The sequence below is a fragment of the Thunnus maccoyii genome, chromosome 10 (genome assembly GCF_910596095.1).
Source record: "Thunnus maccoyii chromosome 10, fThuMac1.1, whole genome shotgun sequence".
Taxonomy (NCBI): domain Eukaryota; kingdom Metazoa; phylum Chordata; class Actinopteri; order Scombriformes; family Scombridae; genus Thunnus; species Thunnus maccoyii.
Window position 1 is genome coordinate 32,378,440 of NC_056542.1, and position 17,883 is coordinate 32,396,322.

Below are 17,883 nucleotides of genomic sequence, written 5' to 3' on the forward strand. Positions count from 1 at the left end.
ACGTGAAAGTGCCAAAAACTGCAGTTCCTCGAATGGCCACTAGAGGCTAGCTCCAGAAGCAAGTCAGTCCCCATAGACCCGCATGTTAAAATGCCCAACTTTAGAGCAGAAATAAACATGTTTACAGCCTGGTACAAAAAACGGTTCTGGTCTCTATAGCTAACTTTCCCATTCACGACAACTGTACGGGGGGTGAATTCTTTATAACTCACCCGTTCAAATTTTATTACGCAATCAAGTTATGCATAATTAATGGCGTGGCTACTTTGAGCTACCAAGGCGACAATGTTGGTTAGGTTACGTAACCACGGCGTAACCCAAGATTCACCCAAGATGGTTTTAAGCCTGTTTTTCACTAGCAAAAATTAGCATTAGCATTATCTCAGTTAACCATTGACTGCAAATGCACTGTGCTAACCAAGCTAGTAGCTTGCCGCTAGTGTTAGGGACAGCTCCAGCCCCTCGTTCAAATATGGTCACTTTTGACTCAAAAAATCCAAGGTGGCAAAAGTCAAAATGCAAATTCAAGGCTTCAAAACGGGAGTCTAGAAACCAATGGGTGACATCACAGTGGCTACGTCCATTGTTTTTATACAGTCTGTGTGCTGCAGTGATTAGAGTCCATGAACTGTGGTTATAAAAATTACATGATGAAATCAAGCTTTGAAGCAGAAAATGTGAATCAAAGATCAACAAGATATCGCTTTGAAGAAATGAGCAATAATTCTGATAAGAGGAAAGCTAAATGTTTTATGTCAGCTATGTGTAAACAATGTTTGTATATGGTATATATGTAATAATATAACATTTGCTGTATATGGTTGCTATCATGGCTGCTAAACATACCCCGTCAGCAGAGTGCATACAGGTATATTCATTGTTTTGACTGACTATTCCTGACATCAGAAATGTCACTGTCAGTCTTCAAAACCACACAGTAATCGAAACCATGTACAAACACACACATATCCACACAGAATGTACACACAAAAACAAATACAAGTATACCGTGTCTCCTACCTCATCTAGTTCAGAAATGTAGACAGGCTTCTCTTCAAAGCCGATAGGCATGGGTTCGTTGGGTGGGATCTCCACCTCTTCATACATCTTACAGTTCTCTCTGCGGATTCCCTCAGGCAGCAGCATCTGAATGTCACATACACACACACAAAAAAAGATGAAGAAAACCTCATAAATGACCTCAAACACTCAAAAAGTAACAAACCCATGTTTTAAAATATATTCTAAAAACTCGGAAGGATATTCAAAGTCACGAAAGATACTATTTCAATTTATATCCTTATTGCTCACTTGAAAACACAGAGATCTCATCAGTAACTGTTTTAAAAGTATGAAAACATTTTAAATGATGCATAACAGCCATATACACAGAACATAATATAATGTACGGCCATACTGTATAAAATCTATGCAATAAATCCCATAATAAGAGTCCAATAATGTAATAAATATTGAAGTTTTGATGGAACTTTTTTTGGCAAACTGTCTGGTAAATACAGTGAAAGTTAGATTCATGGCATGGTTGGATGAGTTTTACATTTTGTTATAGTTTGTGGTTCTCACTGACGTACTATGAAGGTAGTGTGCTTTCATGAGGCAAGCAGAGTTCTGACAGTAAACAACGTAGCAAAAAGGACTTGGACTGACGATGTAATCGCATCATCCGGGGTTTGAGTCTGCCAGGGGACCTTTGTTGCAGGTGATTCCCCACCTCTCTCTCCTCCAGTCACATCACTGTCCACTATCTAATCTACCTAAAAGCAAAAACTGTCTCAAAAAATATTTTAAAAACTTTGCTGGCAATGTTGCTGACGGCAGGGTGTGAGACTTGTTAATCCATTCACATTTGGATTTTCGATCGACTTTGGATCAATTCACAAACTTTGATCTTGTGTTCTGTTCCTGATCACAACGCTGAAGCATTCTGAATAAATGTCTCTGGTATTTCATGCCAGTCAACATACAGCACAGGAACAATCTAATAGAAAAAATGTAGTTTCTGATGAAAAACTAAATTAAATATTTATTAAGAATGGAAGAGACTGCATGTTTATGTTTTAAGTAGCATTAATGATTGAATTTAAACTGATTGTACAGTGGCAAAAATACTTCCATAATCAGATGCACTTACTTGACTACTGTGTTGGTATGAATTCAAACTTTATCATTTTATTTTCCTTTTATGTAACATTTAATGAACCTACAATCAAATGTTAAAAGGACAAGAAGTTATGACACATCAAATCAATTTGAGAGCGATCTTGTGCTTGAGCCTGACCTTTGAGAGATGTCAATGTTTTTAAGAAATATACAACTTAAATAAATGTTCCAAAAACCAGATAAAAGCAAAAGCTTATGAGTCATATGTCCTTTAATGGGCTAATGTAGGAGGAGAATAAAGACCCCCACACACTGCAATTCTGGGCTGTCCTAGACCAAAGTTGACAATAAAGAGAAATGTTGTGAAATCCTTGGTCACCAATTCAAGACAGTAGTCTTGGATCTCACTGTCAGACACATCTGACAGCCGATTCAGAGCTTTGGAGACCAAAGACAGTTAGCATCAAAATGCTGACAGCGTCAAAAATTTAGGATCAAATTCTCACAATGTGACTGCTGCTCCAACCCATGTTTAGAAACCAGCTAATCGGAAACACAAAATAAAATGATGCAATATTATAAGTACAATTTTGGAATGACGTATCATAGCAGCGCTGGGGCCAAACAGATGGATGACGGGTTAATGATGTGCGTCCACTTGCATATATATTTTTTTTGTTATTTCCATCTTTGTGCTACAGTTCACCAGACATTTATCTCAGCGACTGACATGACTCGAAACTGACATGGTTCAGTCTGACAAAAATTGCAACCACAATGTTTTAGACCCATCTCACTCAGTGTGACATGTAATGAACCTGCAAGATGAAGGCAGGCTCATCCCTGCACAAGAGATAACTCAACCAACCTTCTTCTGAACTAGTCAAAACATTCAGAGAGAAGGTCATCCAACATCACTTCAACTAAAGATTTCAATTGTGTTAACTATCCAAGCCAAAAGGAGCATTACACATTAAGCCGACTGAAAAAATGGACCCTTCACACATACAAACTATTCAAGGCTCACCCTGGCTCCTCCAACAAAGGCAGGCGTCTTTGTGGCCTCAGCATAGCAGTCGTAGACATTGGGATATCGAATCCGTTCATACACTCTTTCTCGGCCCAGTACGGGTTCACGGCGTGCAGTCAGGAGGGCCTGCTCCCTGCACAAGAAAACACAAGACACTTTTAACATGAAAAACTCTGAAAAATAAAGTAACTTTATATAAAAGCTTCTTGATACAGTAAAACTGAATACGTGAAGATGAGGAGGAAGACATAAAGAAAGACAGGAATGAGCAACAGTCACATCAACACAATGTCACATCTGCATCCACTTTCTTCCATACATGAACCCTCATCTCTATCATTTTTTTTTTTTGCTTTAGAATAAATAGTGCAGTTGATGGATGATTCAAATGAAGAGGCAAAGATTTGAGGCATTATGTTCCTTCCTAAAGTGGCTTACCTCTTTACTAATCTGTTCCTTCACACTGTGCTGGATTTGGCCATGCTAAGTTTTTAATTAAACAGATCGCTGCTCTTTTTTTTTCATCCTCTGAAATTAAACTTTCAGAAAAATCCTCTACAAGAAAAGGTGTGACAAGCTGCAGCTTGGCTGAGCTTTTTTTTTTATTTTGTAAAGCTCCAGCCAAGTTGTCATGAAAAATGCAGAGGCTTGTTGGTTTTTGTGAGAGCACAGGTGGAGACAGACAGTGAACAAAGACAAATGAGGGAAAGAGGACCAAGAGAAAGTTTAGACAGCTGATATACCGCTGGGCTCTCATCTCTCTGGGGTCAAAGTTCATGACAGGATCTGAGGAGTCAATGTCCTCAGTTCCCTTCCCTCTCTTCCTCTCCCTCTTCTCCTCCCTGCGGTACATCTTCATCAGCTGTTTCTCCTGCTCTGACTGGATGGTCACCTGGCACCCATAGGTGGGCTTGGTCACTTCGCCACTGACTTTTCGGCTGCCATCTGGAGGAAATGCAAGCACAAATATACGCAATGAAAAAGGTGTCACAATGTGTAAAATATGATCAAGTCACAAAATCATCAACACAGATGGACCTACATTAGAAAAAACAATAAAACCATTATACTACAATGTAAAATCATACCATTGTAGCGATAAACTGATGACCTACTGAAAAACAAAACACCAAAAAAGTGAAGTTTCACAGGAGTTTTTAAATGAATGCTACCTGTACGTTCAACAAAGATCCAGACTTTAAGAGCTTTAACAGTACAGTACGTGTGTTTGTCCCAAACCAAGTGGTACTCCCTTTGAACCAAATATTTACTGTCAAATTGGTCTAATAAACACTAATTCATGTCCATGTTTCAGGACATGCAGAATATCATTTATTTCCCAAATATGAATTTCACCTGGAAAGCTTGACAGTGGAACAGTTGTCCATTATGCTAGTCGGGTTACCTCACTGATGTATGGCTCATACTGTCATCCGTATGGCAAACGCCAATGAGAAACCAGAGCTGGAGGAGCTTACCATGACCTATTATTTGGGAGTGTTATGGTTTCCCAGTAAGTTACAGCAACACTGGACAAACAGTGGTGGATTGGACGAAAATGTCAAAATGTCTCCAGAAACAGGAAACATACAAAACCATTTAATGATTTTTGTGAACATGTCTATTACAGGTCTTGAGCCCAGCTAGAATATTCCTTCACATGTGTATTTCAGTTCTGTTGATTTTGGACAGAGTTATGTGGAGATATAATGGATGTCCCTTCCAAATCCTTTAAACATATTAAAATGTTATCAGTATTGTTTGATGTTATGTTCTGTTTATTTGTGCACGCAAATGATAACTCAAATAATTAGAGAAGGAAGAACTTAATACACAGGCGAAAATGAATCAGTTGAGAGCAAAATTAAATAATCTGAGAGCATGAATTACTCATTCTTGTGTGCAACCAAAAGAATTAAGGAAGCTCTAGTGCACAAATTAAGTAACTCAAGAGCACGTATGAAGAAATTCAAGAGAACTAATTAAGTCATTTGAGAGCACAAATTTCTAAATTATGCTCAAAATTATTATCATTTTTTTGTTTTCCCATGACACCTGCTAGGATCCACACTTGAGTAAGGGATTTGAAAACAGATATCATACTAAAGATTTGAAGTATTTGAAGTATTGATGCCGACAGCCTAAAAAAGGCCTTATCCACAGAGGAACAGTGTTCACATTGAGAAAACAACATGACATCAGCCATGTTAATAAAAACCAATTCATATTTCAGCAGTGATCTTGATAACCCGTAGATATCAGGTGCAGGTGCATGTGGCATCGCATGGGTTAATGTTCCCCATTGCAGCCTCCCTGTTTGAGGCACAACAGCTCAATAAAAGGCAGAATTGCTCTTGAAAACAGATGAGATCTGATGATTGCACCGCGGCCTGGGCTGATTGACTGAATGATTTCTTCTTTATCTCGTCTAGCGGCTCTACCTGCTGCACAGCCTCCCTCTTGTTCAAGCAGCTCCCCTCTTCCTGTCACTCTTACCCTCCCTCCCATTACCTCTCCAACTCCCAACCCCTTCAACTCTGTCACCCTCTATGCACCAATTCCTCTGTCTAAACCATTCCCCATCCTTTACTTTCCCTTTTTCTCTGGGAACTATTGTGCCTAGTTATGTGTCTCCAACAGTGATTGCCTCCAAATCTCCAGGATTCTCATTTCCACAAGTGAACGTGGTGCAATAATCACTGTGAAGAGTATTGCCAAAATGGATTTTGTTTGTTTACAAGATGATTTCAAGGTATTTTCCTACGTGTGAAATTGTTGTCTTTTACATCATTATCATACTTTCAAGATATTCAGTTTACTTTCACATAAGACAAAGCAAGCAGCAAATCTTTACACTTGAAAAGATGGAACAGACTTCTGTCATGTGCTTGTGGTTCTTGTTTTTTCCTATCTATACATCTTTTTTTTGTTTCTTTTAAAATGCATTAATTACTGATGTTTTCTTCTTCAATATACCTATGATTTTGAGAAACATATTATTTACAGCCTCTGCCCAGTTATGGTACAGTCCAGCTGCCCCAAACTAAACTGACACCAGCCTACAGTACATTGTGTCTTATGTTTTAGCCAAAGTTTTAGCGCCTTTGTTCACCATCTGTGATTGTAAAATAATCACATCTCCACACAGTTTGTTTGTAAAAGTTGCTTGCTTTGCTCTGTGTACAATGACAGAAAAAAAAGTGCAAAGATTAAAATGACAAAATAGGATTTGGCTCAATTGATATTTAGAGTCATCGACATTTAGGGGGCAGCCCTAAAGATAACATTAAATTATCGTCAAGACCAGCCCTAGATGGTTACCATTAGTGTTGTAAATGTTTTTTCCGTGCGGATTCTCTTTAAGACTGGGAAATAGATGTCATATATTGGCTGGTAATCTAATCTGAGGGTTTCACTGTGGAATCACGCACAAATCTGCACATTTTTCTTTTTTTATACACATACCATTTCATTCAGCTACAGCTAAACAACTGTGCCAGGGCTCACAAAACACTTCTGCTATCACAAGGTAATGCAAAGAACTGTATAATCCTCCCTATAATTCTGTCTGCTCATAGTGTAATAGTTTGAAAGTAGAGCTCTCATTTACATGTGAGCTCTATGATGGTGAAGAAAGATGGTAAATGATTACAGAGCACTGAACTGAATTCAGTATTAAATTTTATTCATTACTTAAGTTCTAACCTGCTAATGCCAAGTTGTTGTCAAAAACAGTCCCAGCATGCACTGAGTTCCTGTTGTCTGTGTTGCTTGTCAAACTCACAGCTGTGAGCTGTGAGTTTTTACTTGATTGGCAGAGAAAAGCCTCTGTTCTGATCATGGCCTGAGGAAATTGTCTAAAATGCTTGTCAGAGAAACACCGGCATCGTTTTCTTGGTAATTTCTAGACAGAACCATTTGCTAAGGTACATCAAGTCTGGGATCTTGATTTCTGCGCTGTTTTCTACACATATTCTTCGACAGCTACTGTACTACACTTGAACAGAAAAAGAAATATCCTTAATGACCCAGTGAAAGGTATGTTAGAACCACACACATAACAACATCCCACAAATGTAATAAACCACAGACGTAATACAAATCTGCAGCTTTTAATGTATTAATCCCATTAACGTAATAAGTTTCCCAAAAACGTAATAGCAGTTGCCTAAACAAACATAATACGTAATTTCCCACAAATGTAATAACTATTACGTCTGCAGGGATTTGTTATGTTTGCAGGAAGGGGAAAACTGTAATAACTTCCTACAAATGTGGAAAACCACTAACATAATCAAAATCTGCAGCTTATACAAGTTGGTTATCAAAATGATAACGATTCATTTTCTGTCATTCGACTAATCTATAAATTCTGTACTGCACTTCTCTGCCTTCCTTTTCCATCACCTTCTCTATTTCCATTAAATTTAGACTAGAGTTAGAAAACTTTGACAGCAAGTTTGGCCACCATGGCATTTTCCTGTGTTGCTCTGTGTACAACGACGCAGTAAAAAAAGGCAGATGCTTCAAACTAAGACCATGGGGTTGGAATCAGAGGTTCCTCAACTGATTCTTTGATTCATTAGTGTCTAGGGGCATGTTTAGATACATTGTAATATTTATGGAAATGTGAATGTATTTTCTGATCTATCCAGCACCTGTTGAAACCTTTTTAGGACGTGTGGACACTTTGTCTTTTTAATCGTCCCTTCCATACACCAGTGTTTGTATCTGCCACTGAAATATGGAGGGGAGCCACCAAGAGAATCAGTTCTTTGATAAACATGCAAGTGCCAAGCTGCAAACTGCAATTTAAAAGCTAATCAGCAAGAGACAGGCATTCCCACTAAATCCCACTCTTCCTGATGGCATGCAAATAGTGGAAAATTTAATCAGGCTTTTTTAACCCCTCCTGACTTCACCCTCTGTCGTCAAGGCAACGCTAATCTTAAAAGCTGTCTGGCAAGTGAAAATTTTTAACGCTGATCAAAAGTTCTTCACAATGGGAATAACATCAGCTGAGGTTTGAGGCAGCATATGGGTGTGACCACAACTACAGCTCATCGAAATGTTTACATTGCTGGATTTTTGTCAGTTTAATTACACACCGACTGAGTAAAGGTGAGCCATTAACTTCATGCTGAATAACAGGTGCCATGTTTTTTTTTTTTTTTTTTTTTAGAGAGATTTGTCTAAGATTTGTCCAATCCATCAAACCTGTCATGCTGCCAGGTTAGAGGATTTTGGCAATGAGGGAGAGTCAGATCAAAGTCAAGTCCCTGTGTATTCAGCTACACATGACGGACTGTACTCTGCTATAACTTCCTTCTAACATCCATAAAGCAAGAGTAACAGCTGAAGGAGAGCACTCTGTCAAACTTTTTGTTTGGGGGGTATCTCTTATACTTATTTCAGTTTACTGTATATTCACTTAGCCTGATTAGTTCATACACAATTATTGGCCAATCTATTTCACAGATATATCGTATCAACCAAATAGCTGATGGCAATTGTTTGTTGGCAATCTAAACTGTACAGAACTCTAACAAGCACAATGATCTGCAGTTTCTCATTAAGTAGTTTACATGTTAATACAACAACAAAACATTTTTCATTTTATTTTTCCCTAATAACAAATATAGCTAAGAATTTCAATTTTTATGAAGTTGATCTGTAGCATTACTTGATTTGCAATTTAGCAAGACACTAAAGTAGAAGTTCTGGAATTCTTCACTACTTGGTTTGAAAATCCATAATGATCAGTCAGATGAAAGTACAAAACAATATCTGCTTGGAATAATAATATGTGTCAAATATATCTTCTCCTCAAAAAAGGAAAATTACATCATTAAAAACCTTAATTTTTCTAAATATTCCTTCTCCCTCATTGAAAAATCCAAAAACTATGAATATGTAAATATTGTTAATTTCAAAGTTTAACTGCTGGACACAAGCTATTTCCTCCCTCACTGTAAAGTCCATTCTCAGTGTTTGTGCACTGGAGGCTTCAAGTTTCCACATCACACTTGTGTAAGTTGCATCCCGGACCAAAAGTGGCTCCAAACTAGTTGTGATGTCATAAATGATATTTATAGGCCCACCGCTTAAACTCAGATTTTCAGTGAGCACAGAGAAACATTCCACTTTCAGCAGATGAATGTGAAAATAAACTCTGCACATACATCATTCTGCACAGTGAAGCTCAAAAACCCAAGTGAAGTAACAAGAAGCAAATACATTTTTTGAGTGGAGGGGGACTTAAAACATATTCTGGCATTTCTGTACTGACATTTCTTCTTACTTATAGACCTACAAACATGTATACACTGATACAAATACATATGTATATCATATGGGTGACAAATTAAAGGAAAAATCAACATAAAGTGTCTTAGTAGCCACCACATGCCGCCAGAACAGCTTCAATGCGCCTTTCAATGCCAAGGCACTGCTGGGGCGGCTCTAACTCCTGTGGCTCAGGAGGTAGAACAGGTCGTCCACTAATCAGTAGATTGGTGGTTCGATTCCCGGCTCCTCCAGTCTGCATGTCGAAATGTCCTTGGGCAAGATACTGAACACCAAATTGCTCTTGATGGCTGTGCTATCAGTGTAGAATGTGTGTGAGTGGTTAGTTTCCTCAGATGGGCAGGTTGGGACCTTGCATGGTAGCCCCTGTACCCATTCAGCGTATGAATGTGTGTGAATGTAACAGGTAGTGTAAAAGCACTTTGAGTGGTCGGAAGACCAGAAAGGCACTATACAAGTCCATTTACCATTCTACAAATCTCTGACCTCTTCTAGAGGGATGAACACCATTCTTCATAAAGATATTCCCTCATTTAGTGTTTTAATGATGGTGGTGGAGAGCGCTGTCTAACACGTCAGTCCAAAATCTCCCATAGGTGTTCAATTGGGTTGAGATCTGGTGACTGTGAAGGCCATAGCATATGATTCACATATGATTCAAACCATTCAGTGACCCCTCATGCCGTATGAATTGAGGCATTGTCATCCTGGAAGAGACCACTCCCATCAGGATAGAAATGTTTCATCATAGGATAAAGGTGATGACTAAGAACAATTTTGTATTGATTTGCAGTGACCCTTTCAGGCCTGTACCTGTTTTTCCTTTAATTTGTCACCCGTCTGTATCTGTTACAATCCATACTGGTAAATATATTGGTAATACTGGTGATATATTGTATTGCTGATGTAGTGGTCTAGCTCTAGTTTATAATAAATTCATGAATACGAATGTTTAAAAATTGACAATTAATTAGTTAATTTTGATTTTTTTACATCATAACTGAGCTCTTTTATTGAGTACAGTTAACTTTGTTTTAAAATGGACTTAACAACACTGGCTACACTAATAATATCACTGTCTAATATTAATATGATATATCTGAATTAAAGGCAATGGCTTACATCAATGATTTAACCTGCTAAATGACTTAACAGTGTAACTGGTCCACATTAATTAGTTCTTGTTCTGTTTCACATCCAGCATTAAAATCTATATTTAGGACCTGAGAATTTCAAATTATTCCAAAAACTCTAAAGGATGAGTGTGCTTGACTTTAAATAGTTGCAGGGATTATTCTGACAAAGCAGGAGCTCTCTCTTCTAATCTTCAGCCGTCTTTGATGCCTACCTTGCATATGGATCAGAAGACAGCTCCAGCAATGATAAATTATCCATCCCTATCTTTACACCAATATCTTCAACTACTTGCAACACTCTACACTTTAATGACGGGGAAGCAAGAAGAGGAGTCTGCCTCCTCAGGACAAAGGAAACAGGGGGTCAAGACACAACACTGGCTCGGGGGAGAGGACAGCGTTTGAAGTAGAAAACATGCATGGAAGGCAGGTATATCACTAGGAGGGCCACCTTAGCTCAGCTCACTATCAAGTCTCCTGAAATACAATCTCATACAAAATCAATGAACTCAGCTTTAGCCACCGAGAGACCCAGATAACTACAACAAAAACCAATGTAAGCCTATTCCACACAAAGCCTGTGCTTATTTGGGCCTTAGCATCAGCATGCCTGTGTTGGGCTTTTTCTCTATTAGTATGGCATGATATTCTATTATTTCTCTTATTCATGAGAGGTGTTAAAGCAGGGACAGAAATAGAGAGCCTGCCCGCAAGGGAGGCTTTAGTCTAGTCTTCATCATTCCTGGTAGATGGCATAAAAGACGTGAAAGAAATAATGAAGAATTGAGTTGAAGTGAAAGGCCAATCTTTGGGTAATAGCCTTTCAGTGGACTGAGCCTTACTAGCATGTAGAGAACAGGAGCACTACATAGCTCGAACAATGTACTGATACACTGATCATAATAGGCAGTGGGAGTGTAATGTAAAGTTACTATCCATCTCTGGAGCTTTTAATTTCACAGAAATATCTATATTTGGATTTACACTGGAGGTGAGTGAGGCCTACCCATAAGTTAAAAGTTTCCTGTGGAGTTTCTGACCTCTAGTAGCGCTATGGAGCAGTGTCTTTTATGAGTGGGCCTCCGTTTTTCAGACAGAAAAGACTGGAGCACTGCAAATAATGATTATTTTCATTATTGATTAATCTTCCAATTATTTTCTTGAGTAATCGATTAATCACTTAGTCTAAAAACATGCCCATTACAATTTCCTACAGACCAATGTCATGTTGTTCTATCAGATGTGTTTTAGATCAGTCTAAAACTAGGGGTGTGACGGTACACAAAATTCATAGTTCAGTACGTTTTTGGTACAGCAGAGAAAATAAAAGAAAGATAGAAAATAACATTTTGGTCCTTTATTTTGAAAAAATGTAAACATCCAACAATGGGTCATTGGCCAAAACTATTACTGAGGTTGTTGCAGTGGAAACTATTACTAAAACAGGAAAAAAACCTTTCTGTTTCTTGCAAGGAGTCAGGACAGAGAGGGGAGGGGGACAGGTAGATGTGATATAGTTTAAATATGGAGGTAATGGCACATATTTTAATAATAATGACGGCAGCAATACTACATGAGCATGGGTAACCAGGGTAACCAGGGTAACTTGGGTAAGCCGGTGAGCATACATCCATGAGCATGCTGCAGATGAGTGGCGCACTGCCAAAACGTTCCGGGTGGAACTCAAGCTCTAGAATTATTGTTCCACATGTTGGAGAAAGTGGATTATTCAACTATTTTGACAGTAATTGTTTGGGTCACAGAGCATTCCCAACCGAGGAAAGTCGCGTAACGAACTGAACATCTGTTACCGAATGGTTCGGGATGAATACGCAAACCATTACACCCCTATCTAAAATGCAACGATACACAATTTACCATAAAGGCAGAATTTCTGTAATTTAAGAATGTAAAACCATGAAATGTTTGGCATTTTTGCTTAAAAAGTGACTTAAATGATAAATCAATTATCAAAATATTTGCCAATTAAATTTCTGTTAATTGACTAATCGACTAATCATTGCAGCTCAAAAACAGACGGATGTTTTGCCACTACTGTGTCTTCATCAGAGTCAGAACGGACAAAAGCAAACAAATATATAGTCAGCCTACAACATGTATACATTTTTCATTGGGTAAAAGGTGGAACAGGAATTAAAATCTATTGGATAATTGACCAAAAAAACACGTCTTGTTTGTCTCATGCATGAGGACGAACACATGGGTGATGCCATACACCGTCCTCTGGGGGGAACAGAGAGAAAATACTTATCAGAATAGGTCATTGGGCCAATGGGTCAAACATGGCCTTTCTGCATGCACTTTAAGAATGGTCCATAACTTCATTTTGTAATTTTCTGTTTACAGCGTACTGTCATGACATAAAAATACAGTAACATCCACAAATCTGTTGAAAATTGGTCATCTTATTGATGATCTTATTAAGGATTAATCATGACAAATGTCTCAACTTACAACCGTCTGAAACGTTTGTTTACATGATGGTCATGGATGCTGCATTAGCTACTTGCAGCTCCTGTTTGAACTGGATTACTTTTGATTAGGGAAGCAAATTAAGCATTTGTTCAGACCGCATTAGATATTCATATCCAAATACTGTATTTGTATTCAGGTTGCAGACAGAGAAGAGAATGAGAGATACAAACCAACAAACAAGAAAATACAGAAAAGAAGGACATTTTCAAAGATTGCTGTGCTCCAGATGGAAAATGATACAGTTTAGAATTGGCACCTCTTGCCTTATTAAAAAACTAAACTAATTCAATTTTTCATGACAAGAGGAAGAAAGGAAGTGTCCCCACATTAAAGAAATCAAAAGTTAAAAACAGATTCCACCTGAAGTTATTTCAATTTACCTTGGATGGATATTTTTGGCCACCTCTGCCTTCACCAAAATACAGAAGGAAATTGCTAGCTGAATTTTTATTTCTCTAATTACACACATGGTGGATCTTCAAAAGATTGAAATAACTAGCCATCAGCAACATTATTACAAATCACTGGACATTGTCAAAAGTTATCAGTCCTATGTGCATGGTCTTAAAACATTTGTCCATATTAAATGTGACTCATCATAGATGCCTATCATTGGGACAGTAATGGCAGTGTTTATCTATAAAAGCCAGAGCAGAGGGAACGGAGTGTAATCTTCCAGGCTCTTGAGTTCTGAAAGATGAGTGCTGATTACAACATCAAACAATCAGAGATCTACAAAGATATATAGCTTGATTGCTTTGTTTTGGTTGTGGCAATATCGTAATATGGATTGGCAGAAAGAAGGGTAAGACAACCTTTTGTAACCCCTGCTTACATTACACATTCACTTCATCCTAAAGAAAACCACTGACAGCAATCAAGGAGCAGCCTGTGAGGGAGGGGGACCGGCAGATGGCTGGATTAGTTAACTTTGAGATATACTAGCAGTTATTGTCCTTACAGTAGAAAAAATACATTTAAAATGCAGCAGTTTCTACGTCACACAATTTGGTTCAGAGGACTAAAATAGCCTGAGAAGCAGCCATTCAGGAACACAAAAATAATTAGTGTGGAATATGTAACAATTTTTTGACTCCACCATCAGAAACCTGGCAGCACTTCAGCCACCTCTCAGAAGAACGTATGTGTGAAGTGCTGTTCTCCTGCCTAATGTGACTGATGTAGCCCTGACATGCTGGCTGTTACTTTTTGTTCTCAGCAAAAGAGGACTATATGAAGACTTAGCTTACAAAGAACACGCACATAGCTTATGCGCCTAGTAACAAGAAGTTGATAACGGCTAATATATTGTATATTTGTCCAGCCAATTTAGGACAAAAGACTTCTTTTCTCTCCATGTGGCCCCTCACATGAAAAGTTTGGATACACAAGATTAATATCTACTGGTAGGGCTGGGCCATATGACCAAAATCTCATATATGATATAGGTCATTCCATATCCTGATAACAATACCTATCCCGATATAGCACATTTTAATTCAATGGATAAAAAGTTGTTCCGTGTACCCCCCCAAATGACAAAAAATATTGCCCTAAAGAGAGTGATTTGCGTCACGATATAAACAATAGCGCATAATATGAAACTATAGACATTTTTCACTCGTCACATGACATATATCATCATATTGCACAGCCCCATCTACTGTGGGTTGCACAGCTGAGACTTAAACAGGATGTTTCAGAACAGTAAGATCGTGTCTAAGTTTCCTAACAAAGTTTAAGTAATTTTTTTCAAACCTAGTCGGAGGTTGCTAGCTTAGCTTTACAAGGTGTATTATGAGTAACAGAAAGAAACTTTTTCATCCAAAGATTGCTGATGAAAAGGTGAAGATCCTGCAGAGTACTGAGTCTTATTAAGCAGACAGCAGGCTGTAAATTGTGCGGAACACACACACAACCACTCGCTGATAACAGAAAGAAGATCCTGCATATTTGATTGGACTTTCTGGTGTGACGTAGTAACGAGTTCCGCCTCAACATCGCTCGCTCTTGAGGTGCAAATTTCAAATTTTCAAATAACATAAAAAGACGGAGGATATTTTTGAGTTATTTTACCGAACAGGAGGCCCCACCATCACCCTAATCCTTCTCTTAGATCATTTTACTTGTTTTTCACCATAGCAGCCCTTTAATGACTGATGAGTTTTAGTATTCACTTACGCTTTATAAAAATTCAACATAAAACAGCGCAGAGAGGCAATTTCAGCTTTTGTTTTTGCTATATTTCAATTTTCCAGCACTTTCACATGCTGGTGGGGATGACTGGATTTTCCTCTCTCCTGCTTCAGATGCCACTGTTTTAAGTGTTATTTAGCATTACTTGCATGTGGCTATTTCATGTGTGAAATACACAGAGAGAATACTGCAGTACTACACAGCTGAAGAAATATCTATGTGTAAATATATACTGTACATGAAATGAGAGATTTTAAAAATAACCGACTGTAATCTGGTAATGCTGGCTAAAATTGTATTTACCATTCAAATACAACTGCCCACAGTGTGGACTCATTAGCATGGTTATAGACCATGTGTCGTATGTCAAAATTGTTTCAGTGATTCAAATAGGTCTGGTATTGTGCTCATTGTCAGCTGTTTCTCTGGTTGGAGAAACAATCGTCTGATCAGAGTGTTGTGAGTAGGATTAAGAATGAGGACATTTTTGCCAGAAAAAAAACTACATCCTTGAGAAATAGTGATAGAAAAATGGTGACAAGCATGGATGACCTTACAAAAACAACCACTCTTCAATCAACACGTCTTTGATTGTCAAAAAATGTTACATTAACTGTTCCTACAAACCACCACTGCAACTGTTGTGTCGACTGAAAATGACAGTGGCATGCATACGTTACTCATTTAGGGCAAAACAAAACAAGATAAGAAATCATGAACGTGAACACAATGTCAGGTTGAACGAAGTGAAACAAATCAGTCTTACTGAGATATAATCCAATAATTATTGTACATATATACAAATTATTCTTCTGTCTGAAAGTAAGAGCAATGAATAAATCGCCTTCAGAAGTATTTGTTATAAGACCTTCAGTGAGAGTGTCTTTACAATTCAGACTCATCTTTGCTCTATGCTTGAATCTACATGAATTCATATCTGGTATTCATGACTGTTTCAAAGCAGAGGACAAGTGGAGTTTGTGTTACCATGGAGATGACCTGGTTGCCATGGGGCTGTCTCACCTGGTGGGTAGCCAGCCCTGTCAGGTGGGATGGCGAGGAGGGAGTCGACGATGGCCGCCCTTCGCTGGAGGAGGGTGGAGATCATCTCCAGCCCCTCTGGGCCCAGCAGTTCGAACAGCTGGAGGGAGAGATGGTGAGGGAGAGAAGGATGAAAATCAGTGGCCGCAATCCAAAAATACAGTCACCCATGGCAGCATATAGATATATATATATATACCCCTGGCAAGTATATACACACACACATACAAACATGTATACACATCCTATGGCTCACACCCCCAAACACTCTGCTAGCGCCAAGGCTGAGCACCTGGTAATTACCATCCGCCTGGTACAGAATATGCTCTGCCGCTTAGCCTCCCAAACATAACCACCTGGCATTTAGCAAGTGACAGAAAAACAACAACAACAAGAAATGCTGTGCACAGCAGCAGTACACAATTAAAAGCATAGTGGAGACAAGGCTGCATCAATATCATTGTGAGACAGAGTTGAAAGTGATGATAAAGTTTGTGTTTCTAATTGGAAAATAGTTGACCTGAAAGCCCAGGGTATGTTATTTCAACCTGTAAAACAATGCATTTTTTTTCCTTCTCTTTTCAGGGTTGCTTTGTGGATGGAGGTATGATTGCTCTTTCAGTCTGTCCTCCCATGGGAAGGCAATAGTCAGCACAGCAGGGAACTAAAACAACAGACGCACTTTGATGTCAGGTCAGCCGTCCCCCTTTGTTGGGGTTATCTTAGTTTCCCTCGGTGGTCTCTTTTATATTTGTTCTAAACTTCTATTGGTCCCTGTGAATGTCTCTGTCTTATTGGAGTGGAGTGTGCAGTATGTTGGGAGAGAGTGTGGAGGTAGGGAGGGTTGAGTTTTCACCTGCTCAAAGGGATTTTTTTTTTTATGAACTCTCATGAATTCTCTACTTGGAGTAGACTGATTAGGTGTGGGCTCCACTGGGACTAAGGGGCAGACTTTTTTTTTTCCTTCAGATGGATTCTCTACAGTCCACCATCCTGCAGGCAGGACCATTGCTACAGCATTAGCTGCGTAATAACTCCAGATCTGCTAAGCTAAAGGTCAAGAGTGCAAATGTTTGTGTCCTCTGGCTCTTAATCTTTGATAAAATATTCAGCCTTGCCTCCTAATTTTTCAGCAGGTAAATGGAACAAGTGAAGCACTGTTGGAAAGGGGTCAGCACTGGGCAGGCCTGTATCTCCACCGAGACCGTTCCAACATGAACCTCAATATGGAAAACACGCTGTTAAGAATCATTTAAGCAGTACTTTTTAATCATGCCAGACGTGTACTGTATAATACGCAATATGAAGCAACACGAGATAATTGTGCAAAAAGTTCCACTTTACTTGCAAAAATACACATCTAAGGCATAAATCTATTTAGTTATGTGCAATAAACAACACTGCACATTGAAATGCAAGACTGTAATCCTTTGTGGAATCTCTTGTTGACATTAAGATAAAATATATGAATAACCTTTTCAAACACAGCATTGATTATTAATAACAAGCTTCTTCTCTGTTCATTCACATGGGTCCCCAGGTGCAGAATGTCGGCTA

General features: G+C 38.6%; 1 protein-coding gene across 1 annotated transcript in view; it reads right to left on the minus strand.

Moving 5' to 3' along the window:
* Window positions 1-17,883, minus strand: part of ascc3 (activating signal cointegrator 1 complex subunit 3) — a 175,511-nt gene that overhangs the window by 137,081 nt on the left and 20,547 nt on the right. The window contains exons 5-8 of the mRNA XM_042422838.1: window positions 16,309-16,426; window positions 3,895-4,096; window positions 3,149-3,284; window positions 1,021-1,146 (exon numbers count right to left, since the gene is read on the minus strand). Of these exons, the coding sequence (XP_042278772.1) occupies window positions 1,021-1,146; window positions 3,149-3,284; window positions 3,895-4,096; window positions 16,309-16,426 (582 nt within the window). The remainder of the gene's footprint in view (window positions 1-1,020; window positions 1,147-3,148; window positions 3,285-3,894; window positions 4,097-16,308; window positions 16,427-17,883) is intronic.